This window comes from Archocentrus centrarchus, chromosome 14 (genome assembly GCF_007364275.1).
Source record: "Archocentrus centrarchus isolate MPI-CPG fArcCen1 chromosome 14, fArcCen1, whole genome shotgun sequence".
NCBI lineage: Eukaryota > Metazoa > Chordata > Actinopteri > Cichliformes > Cichlidae > Archocentrus > Archocentrus centrarchus.
In genome coordinates this window covers 18245613-18255937 of record NC_044359.1, presented here as the reverse complement: position 1 = coordinate 18255937, position 10325 = coordinate 18245613, and the positions used below count along the sequence as shown (strand labels likewise).

The following is a 10325-nucleotide window of genomic DNA, read 5'->3' as shown; positions in this document are numbered from 1 at the left end:
AGAAAAGACCGAGAGCTTGCCTGTGTGTGTGTGTTGCTGTTCCGTTGTTGTAGTTGTGGTTGGCGTGGCTGTGGCCTACAGCAGCCGTTTTTCTGCTAATAAAGACGACCTTTGTTGTGAACATCGCCGACTGTGGAAGTGTGTTTACAACGTTACAATATATATCATCCTGTGCTTATCAGAAGTCGAAGAATTTTATTTTGCTAAACAATTTTCTACCTTGGATTCAAAATAAAACCAATGCAGGTTTAATAAATGACCCATTATTATTACTTACATCAAAGTGAAATTACATTAAGCATTACATCTCCCACAGATTGACGTGAATGACACTGTGAACAAAGGAATAAAAATCATCTTCAGATCATCGCTGCTGACCAAATATTTCTTTATTGTAATACTGTCATGGTAAGTTCAACATCTCTAGATAGGTTCATTAAAATGGAATTAAAGTATATTTGGAATAATTTTATGTTGGCACAGATCTTTATAAAAACTGTGGCCATCGCATAAATGATGGTGACGTGATGCAGGACTTTGTCTCTGATCAAATGTATGTTTCTCCTGTTTTAAAGGTACCTAATGAAGTAGCCAGTGAGTGTAAATTCAAAATATTTAAAAACCTTTTATTATTTAAATTCCCTTAACTTATCAGCTTAGGAACTATCCTTGTTGAACAAATAAATAGGAGCCGAGTCACACAAGTAGTATTTATTTGGTATGAATTGTTCTGTTGCTCATTCTTCTTTTGGAGCAGAGACCGTTTACATCACATCAACACTACATTTGTTACTCACGTTCAAATATGTAAGATACTGCAAGAGCCATTAAAAACAGTCTATCTGTAAATTTATGTTATCAAAAAAAACAATCAAGTAGGTCAGACAAACTGTAGGATAAATTACACCAATTCATTTACATGAAAAAAAAAATATTCACATTTATAAATTAATCAGGTTAAAATTACAAATATGAAACAAGGACAGCACAGAAGTAGAGAGCATACTGTATATTTATGCAAGTATGTATGAGTGTTTTGAGCAAAGCAAAGCAGGATATGTCACCAGAATTACTCGACACAAATAAGCGTACAAACTCCCACTGCCTCTCACAAAACTGCAGTGACAGCACTTTCCAGTAAAATCCCCAAAATATCCCCACCGTGTATAAAGTTTGCTGCGGTTTTAAGCTCACGGTCGAGCGTTAATACCATACACTAAACATTCGAGGGCTAAATCCTTCATGTGATGTAAACAAAGGAGGAAATTTGTTCATAAAGTAAGTGGACCCTTCCCAAACACCAGGAGACAGATCACAAAAGAAAACATGATTTAAAGCGCTGCTACGAGGAAAAGAAAACCCCTCAAAAAAGGAAAGCTCTTCAATACTTGAATATCTTTTAAATCTCTAACAAAAGGGTGGAGGGCCGTCTCTGTAAGTGTTTGTTTCGTAAAAATCAAAGAAGTTCACAGTTTGAGGCGATCTAGAATTTCTGTCATTTTTCCTCTGTTGATTTACAGTAGTTTTGTTCTTCCTCTCCGACCTCAACCTAAGACCTCTAAGTCAGCGCTTTCCAGTGGCTAAAAATGTTTGACACGGCTCTTTCTCCAACATTTAGATCATTAGTGTGTTAAATCCAGGTCTGCCTGCTGGCCTGTTCCTATAGCCATTCCTCCCCTTCCAGCTATTTGTTCTCAGTAGGCTGTGCAGCAGTGATGGAGGTCATCCGACCATCTCCACTCTTTCAGCTGGGGAGGAGCAAGATAACTGCTAGATCGCTGAGATTAATTACAGTATTCACAAAAAAGCACAATTAATAAACCTGAGAACAAAGTCAGAAAGCAAATTTCTGAATCTTGCCATTAATCTCAGGGCGTGTATTTTCCAAAGACTACTCAAGTCAAATGCAGCCACACTGTTTTTTTGGGTTTTTTTGCAGGAGATTTTCTTCTGGACCTCAGTGACGGTTGTTATTTGTGACACAACTGTCACATCTCTATGTAGTCTAGAGCTTGAGGGGTGGACACAGCAATCAGCAGGGATGGTGATGTACCGTATGAGAAGGAACAGGAAGCAGCTGCTTCTGTCAATTTAATTCATACTCGCAATCATTAAGTATCAAGAAACTTCTTAAACCTCTTTTCTGCAAGGGTGTAGCCACTTCACTTTCCTTTCGCCTCATTCAAGATGAGGATTTGTTTACAAAATGTGCGAATGAAGCATTTTAGTCTAAATGGCTAGCAGTGTTATGCGTTTGGTTTAAATGGCATGAACTGAAAATGAGTTGATCCTGTGTATTGCAGCACAGGGCTGCATAAATTGCTCAAAAGATAATTATAGTGTTTTAATACTAGCTAGGAGATCAGCTACCGCTGAAACTCTCCAGCAGTTTTCATCAGTTTGAAAGCAGATTTGGTTTTACAGAAGAGTTAGAAGCTTGCTGAGGAATCAACCTGCGGCGTTCGCTGAAAATATGACACCCTGCTCAGACTAAGCATCATCTTTGGAGGTTATTACTCCACAGAATGACTCAGGGCTGGGCAATAATTCAAAGTATTATGACTAAACATACTGGGCCATTTTGTTCGGCAAAAATAATTGCTCCGTCTGGTGTCATATTTAAAATCATCACCCAGCCTTTGAGGAGACTCCAGTGTTTCCCCTTCATAAGTTAAATGCAATCTGTGGCTGCCCGCTGTGATGACTGCTACTGTAGTCCACTCTTCAGTGTGACAGGTTTCCATTTTTTGCACTATATCTGACAAAGAAATATCCTTCAGCGCAATAAATGACAGTACATTCTTTACACACAGGTAACACAGGTTTCACAGCTTCTGTTCAGAGTAAAATTAACCTGGAGGTCTGTACCAAAACACCGAACTTTGTGGTCGGGTGTCGCTTTAGCGTTAGTGAAATCCCAAAAAAGCTGAAATAATGAGCACTCGTCCAGGCGGCACGTGCAGCCCTGATCATAAGGCAGCAGGGGGTCGCCTCCAGACTATCAACAACAAACAAGCACCAGAGGGCGCGAATGAGCATGCCTTGTTGCTATAGGAGATGGGAGGGGACAGCAAAAATGAGGGGGAGGGTTACTGAGGTCCTCTTAACCTATCAGGGAGTCTCTGAGCCAATGAGCAGCAGTATCTCGTGTGAGAGGATGAAGGTGAAGAAGTAGACGCAGAGGTCAGCGAAGACGTCACCCATCCTCCTGTAGGTGTCCATGGAGCGGTTGATGACCTCGGCGGGGATGCCGGACAGCAACAGGGCAGCAGTTAGCACAGTGGTCTGGGTCTTCTTCTCTACCTGGAGAAACAGGAGTATAGCACGCAAATTATATGAAAATTATTAAGTAATCTTTTTTTAAGTTAATAAAATAATAAATTGCCACTATTGTTCATGTGCATAATCACATGTGCCAAGGTGTTATAAAAAAAAAAAAAGGCGTGGGTCATTACAATCAGCAGTTTCACCAGAAACCACTGAGACTTCGCCCCACTCTATCAGAACCTATTGAGGTCTCCCAAAGAACATGAACAATAGTGGGTCAAAGATCAACTCCAGGGAACAACCCCCATTAAGGTTTAAATACCTGGGACTCTCCACCATTTGGTTTTAGAAATAAAGAAGCCTTTTGGATGAGGTGAAACTTCAAGAAACTTAAAGAAATCCAGTTGCCTTTTTTTCAAGCTCCAGAGACTATGGTCAGCAACGATACACCAAATTTTGAAATCAAGACTCATCAGACCAGGCAACATTTTTCCACTCTGCTACTGTCCAATTTTGGTGAGCCTGTGTGAACTGTGTCCTCAGTTTCTTGTTCTTAGCTGACAGCAGAAACACCCAGTGTTGTCTTCTGCTGCTCTCACCCATCTGCTTCAAGGTTCAGGGTATTTTTGCATTCAAAGATGCTCTTCTGCATACCTTGAGATTTAACAAATTATTTGAGTTACTGTTGCTTTCCTATCAGCTCAGAGCAGTTTGGTCTCCTCTAGCATCAACAAGGCATTTTCATCCAGAGAACTGTCGCTATCTGGATATTGTCTCTTTTTTGGACCATTCTCTGTAAACCCTAGAGATGGTTGTGTGGAAAAAAATCCCAGAAGATCAGCAGCTGCTGGCACACTCAGACCAACCCGTCTGGCAACAGCAGCTAATTGTCATGTTCAAAATCACCTAATTCTCCTTTCATCCCCATTCTGACGCTCAGTTTGAACTTCATCAGGTCATCATCATCATGTCCAGCAGTCAAAAAGGTATACCTAAGAAAGTGCAGGATTAAGTTGCGTTTTATTTCCTACTGTACATGAAGGGAGTCTTTTGGCTTAGACGGGTTACCTAGAGTTTGTGTTTTCCTTACGTTGTGGCAACTTCCACTCCCTAGACATGCAATCCAATAAATTTGAAGTTCTGTTCAACTAGTAATCCAATGACAAGCGTACACGTGATGGGGGTTGGATATAACTGGTTGGTCCACTTTGAAGACACAGCAGTGAAGACATGTTAGTGCAGCTGCAGAATTAAAGGCTGTGAATTCATAGGTGTACTCTAGACCCTTACGTCCATTTTAATACTGTATTTTGTATGAACTTAGCTTTTAGTTGATTTTCACTTTGGATGTGACCATCACTGAGATCGTAGCTAAAAGACTGGGTTGTCAGTCACAGCACAACTACGTCAGAACAACCACAACAGGCCATTGTATGCATTTTATTTTTCATTTGTAAATGGAAAAATACAAGTACAGTATTATTTGCACTGTCTGCAGCTGATATATATACTGTGTGTATATAGAGCAGTGAGAGTCCTAAAAAAAAAACTCACCTTTGGAAAGTATTTGGATAATCCCATGTAGGCCAGTTCAAGGGTCAGAAATGGAGCAAATATTGACTAAAATGGAAAGAAAAAAAAAAAAAGATAAAAATGTAGCATTAACATAAAAATCAATACTTGGTATCAAAATGTAATATGTAATAAAAACAACCTCTATATTAGTGCACTTATTAGTTTGTGTTAAAAACCACAAGCTCACCAGATACTTGCAGACAAAAACCCTGACAAAAACAGCAAGGAGGATGCTGCCGATGAGCCTGAAGACCCTGAAGGGATCAAACTCCTCTGAATCCGACCTTCCGTCCTCGGCTGGCTTTTCATTGGCCAGCTGACCCCGAAGCTTCATGGCATCATCAAAACGAGAAAGGTACGACGCAGAGAGAAAACCTCGACGCGGTGAGCCACTGAGCTCATCTGACGGCCGTTCACCCCTCGGTCTCCGTCGGACTCCTCCGATGTCATCTTCCGAGGATCCTCCGGGTGGCTCGCTGGAGAGCTCTGGCAGGGGTGAGCCCCTCCTCTCTGGGGTTGAGCTGTGGGAGTGACTGCCAATCCCTGGAGACGGTCTAGGAGAAGCTGAGGAGGACGACCATGGCTCTAGAGGCAGATGGAACCGGGGTTCTGCGGGATGCCGAGATGCTCCTGATGAAGAGGATATAATCGGTAATTAGTTGGTGCTAAAATGATTTGTCAACTGTTTTTATCTCCTACATTGTAAATTAATACTGAAGTCATCCAGACTGTGAAGGAACACATGAGGAATCGTGTAGTAAACTTCAAAGTGTTAAACAAACCAAATTTTGCTTTAGATTTTAGATTCTTCAAAGTCGGCTCCTTTTGCTTTGATTACAGCTTTGCACACTCTTGGCATTCTCTCAGTCAGCTTCATGAGGTAATCACCTGAAATGGTTTTCCAACAGTCTTGAAGGAGTTCTCAGAGGTGCTGAGCACTTGTTAGCTGCTTTGCCTTCACTCTGCGGTCTAACTCATCCCAAACCATCTCAAGTGGGTTTAGATCAGGTGATTGTGGAGGCCAGGTCATCTGACGCAACACTCCATCACCCTCGTTCTTGGTCAAATAGCGTGGAGGTGTGTTTGGGTTCATTGTCCTGTTGAAAAACAAATGATGGTCCCACTAAGCGCAAACCAGATGGGATGGCATGTCGCTGCAGAAGGCTGTGGTAGTCATGCTGGTTAATAAGTGCGCCTTGGATTTTGAATAAATCATCAACAGTGACACCAGCAAAGCACCCCCATACCATCACACTTCCTCTTCCATACTTCACGGTGGAAATTACGCATGTAGGAACCATCCGCTCACCTTTTCTGCATCTTACAAAGACATGATGGGAAATCTCAAATATGGACTCAGACCAAAGAACAGATTTCCACTAGTTTAATGTCCATTCCTTGTGTTCCTTGGCACAAACCATTCTGTTCCTCTTGCTCTTCTTCCTCAGAGGTTGCTTCTTTGCAGCAATTTGACCATAAAGTCCAGATTCACGCAGTCCTATCTGAACAGTTGTTGAGATGTGTGTGTGACTCTTCACAACACAACTGATGGTCTCAAACACATTAAGAGGGCAAGAGATTCAAGAAACTAACTCTTGCCAAGGCACAGCTGTTAACTGAAAGCCATTCCAGGTGATTTTCTTATAAAGATGAGAAAATGCCAAGATGTGGAACGCTGTCATCTAAGCAAGAGGAGAATATAAAATATAAAACATATTCTGGTTTCTTTTTTCTTTACTAAATAATTCCATATGTATTTCTTCATAGTTTGAATGACTTTAGTATTAATCAACAACGCAGACACTTTAATTAATGATAAACCACTGAATTAGAAGGTCCAGACATTTGACTGGTACTGTATGTTCCATATATTTTTGGACAATGAAACATTTTTGTAGTGTTGTACACCACCAAATCAATCCTAAATTTGAAATCAAAAATTTTTGATATGATTAAAGTTTTAATCCAAAGGATTAACAAAAGTTTTGCATTAACTGTTTAGGAATTACAGCCATTTTTAGACATAATCTTCCATTTTCAGACAAGTGGTTTGGTGGCCAGGTGAGGCCTATTCCCTCAGTAATTCATGATGAAGCAGATAAATTAAACTAAGCAGATAAAAGATCTGAAGTTGATTCCAAGCATTTGGTAGCTGTTCACTGGAACTCTCAATATGAGATCCAAAGAGATGTCAGTACAAATGAGGGAGGCCATCAACAGGCTGAAAAAACACAAAAACAGCTCAAAATCAAAAGCATATCATCATCTGTCAAGCACAGTGGAGGCAATGTTATGGACGGGCATGTATGTTATGGATGGCCAGTGGGTCACTACTGTTTATTGATGTAAAAGCAGCCCAAGAGTTTCTCAAGGCAAATAAATGGGATATTATTAAATATTGATCTCAACCCAATAGAGCATGATTTTCATTAACTAAAGGCAAAACTGAATGTAGAGAGACCAACAAACACCAGCTGAAGGCGGGTGCAGCAAAGGTCTGGCAGGTTCTAGATTTCAGGAAGTCATTAACCACAAAAAATTTTCACCCCAGTATAAAAACAGTCTTTACTATCAGGGTTCTAACCAGTAGTTGATCGCCCGACGCTGCGCTGAGCTGAGGTACTGCCCCCCCATCCAATCCTCCAATAGTGCCAGGCTGAGAATTTTTTCTGGCCAGATCCCTGTTATATTAAAATTATGTTAGTTTGTCTAATTACATTTGAGCCTCTGAAAACAGGGGACTGTGTATACTTTTGTTAAAACCCTTGACTTAAAGGTGAAAATCTGCACTTCAGTCACACCTTGAGTTTTTTTTTTTTTTTATTTAAAGGCAAATCCGAGGCAAAATGATAATCAAAATCAGAAGCCTTTATTGTCATCAAACACATGTGCTTGATGAAATTGTGAAGGACCAAGGATTATCAAGGATTTATGGACCTACCTGTACTAATCAACTAATGGCCATTTTCTGCTTTCAGCAGCGGGTAGCTCTGCATGTTTGATTTGGCAGAATTTTACAGGGGATTTGTGTCTTCAGCTGGAATCAAACCAGCCGTCTGCTTGGCAAGCAAATGTGTAAGCCACCACACTATGGAGTCACAAAGTTCTCATTAATGATCTTTGAAAAAAGATTTGTAATTAGACCCCTAAACAAAATCTAAGCTATGTGTTTACTTCAGTTCAGAGACAACACACTGTAGATAATGGCCTGTAGTCCAGTGAGCTTGTTTTTGGTGGGTCCCCCTGGACTGAAGACTCTCATGAGGCGTGGCATGCTTTTAAATTTCAAATCCAGCTTGTCTGTGTTGTTGGAGTTCTCCTGGGAAGTTAATGTCATCATAATTTTTTAAACTGCTATTTCCCATGGCTTTACAGTGATATCAGGAATGAGTGGGAGTAAAGAAAGCGAGGTCTGAGCATATATAATGAAATTCAGGACCTGTCACAACTGATGGTTCCAGTACCAGCTCCTCTGCAGAATCAAGAATTTCAACACATTCGAGTCTTGCAAAGGCTGATTTTGTATAATTAGAAAGGGATAACAGTGAGGAACCTAATAATGAGGGCATGAGGGCTTGGTAGGTGTGGTGCAGAGTGGAATGGAAGGAGAAGCTGGCTGGAGAACCTTCTAATAATCTGGTCAACTCTATTGCTGTAGTTATATTCTTGAGGTGGACTTGTCTGCATGGAGATTAATAATTATTTTTGTTTATTGGAGCTTCGCAGCCTGTGAGCCACCTTCTGATCCCCACCCACAGTCTGTGCATTGACGATAACAGAGATAGTTACTGACTGAATCCAGGCTGCGAACATTTTCTTCTTCTGGGTGATAGATCTGTAGTTAACATGAATATTTAAATAATAAGAAAAGATCCTAAATGACAGTAATAGCATCCTGACTGTAGCAGCGGGATGAGGCGGGTCTCTGTCACGAAAGCGTGTTTCAACGGGAAAGAAACGCCCAGCAGAAATACAGATAATCGGTTGTTACCGCATACCGTTATTTTCAGACTCGTTTTTGGTGATTCCCACAATCCTGTTCATCCTGTCCTCTGAATTCATGAGGAGCCTCTTCCTCCGGATCTCCGCTCTCTTCTGCGCCGCCGACATGGAGCCCTTCTTCTCCTCGTTGGCCTCCCCGGACTCCATGTCGACAAATGAAACAAACTGGCCTTTAATGCAAGCTGTGTCCGCAGTACATAAAACTAGCGCTTGAGTAGCTCACTGTCCACAAAACAGAAGCCTTAGCTCACTGAATTAGACGGTAAACATAACGAAGAAACAACGAGGCTTAGCCCAGGTGGCGCACGGTGATGATGTCACCCAGAATGACAAAGAGGATTTGACAGCGCGGCATGAAATGTGTGAGACGTTTTATAAAAGAAATATTATTGAAAAATAATTATTTTTTATTTTATATAGTGTTTTTTTGTTTTTTTTAAAGATTTCATGAAACTACTGCACGTCGGTGCGTTAGGACCACTAAAGGTAAAAAAAAAGGAAAAAAAAGAGTGTCTGCATTACATCAGAAAACATTTGGTCTGCAGTTTTAATAGGAAAAGAAGATTTATCCTTTTTGGTCTGGTTGTATTCTTTAGTCAAGTTCATTAAAAAAAAATAATAGTGAATCAATGTTTGAAAAGTGGCCCATTTTGTTTATTAGTTCATTGGTAGGCATCAACAGATGCATTTTGAATTTGCCTTTTATTCCTAGAAAAAATGTGTCACAATTATAGGCTGCAATGAACAATTGTTACATTAATACAAATCACCATGCACTTCAGATAAAAATTCACGTCTGAGAAGCTGGAATGAAAGGACCCCCCCCCCCCCCCCCCTTTTTTTTTTTAAAGTTTTTTTTTTTTAATTATTCCTGTGATTTGCCTAGAAATTACAAGAATGCATATTAGACTCAATAAGACTCAAGCCAATATGCAATTTATTATAATTCTTATTACTTTTATTACAACACAACAGTCTCTGCTTTTTCCCACTGCAGATTTACAGTGTGAATCAATAAAGTTGTCTGTCTCTGATATTAAAAATATTTAATGGGACATTAAATATTTCATTAATGTCATTGCAACTGAACTATGGAAAAAAAAAACAGTGACGAGAAGGGACGTGAAATCAAAGTTGAAAAACAGCCAGCTTTGTATTTAATGAGAAATGAAACAATCATATCATTTTGTTTGCTTCATATCTACTGTTTGTCACTGATTATATTAAGGCAGTGCAGCAAGGTTATTAATGGTCTAAGAAAAATGAATGAATGTATGACTGACAGCCAGCCAGCTAGATTAAAAGCCCTAACCTACCATGACATTCATGCCCATGATGAACGTATGTAAACTTCTGACTGCAGCTGTACATCTGAGACTCTACAGGTCTCACCATTGGCACAGTGGTTCACACTGTGGCTTGTTGGTTCGAATCCAGTACCCTGTGGCGTTTGTATGTTCTCATCATGTTTGCATTGGGTT

General features: G+C 40.2%; 1 protein-coding gene across 1 annotated transcript; it reads right to left on the bottom strand.

Moving 5' to 3' along the window:
- Nucleotides 1-696: 696 nt before the first annotated feature.
- On the bottom strand, nt 697-9155 carry camlg (calcium modulating ligand). The gene is made up of 4 exons (XM_030747092.1): nt 8841-9155; nt 5030-5472; nt 4822-4887; nt 697-3303 (listed from the first exon to the last, which is right to left on the bottom strand). The coding sequence occupies exons 1-4, from the start codon at nt 8989-8991 to the stop codon at nt 3112-3114; spliced, it is 852 nt and encodes a 283-aa protein (XP_030602952.1). The 5' UTR covers nt 8992-9155; the 3' UTR covers nt 697-3111.
- Between the last annotated feature and the right edge of the window lie 1170 nt (nt 9156-10325).

Bases quoted from the DNA above. Each gene is read 5' to 3' on its own strand.
- camlg (XM_030747092.1), bottom strand. From the start codon at position 8,991: ATGGAGTCCGGGGAGGCCAACGAGGAGAAGAAGGGCTCCATGTCGGCG. The intron at 4,888-5,029 runs GTGAGCTTGTGG...TTTCCATTTTAG, and splicing joins TTTTTGTCTGCAAGTATCTG to TCAATATTTGCTCCATTTCT. The intron at 3,304-4,821 runs GTGAGTTTTTTT...CTGTTTCTCCAG, and splicing joins TATCCAAATACTTTCCAAAG to GTAGAGAAGAAGACCCAGAC.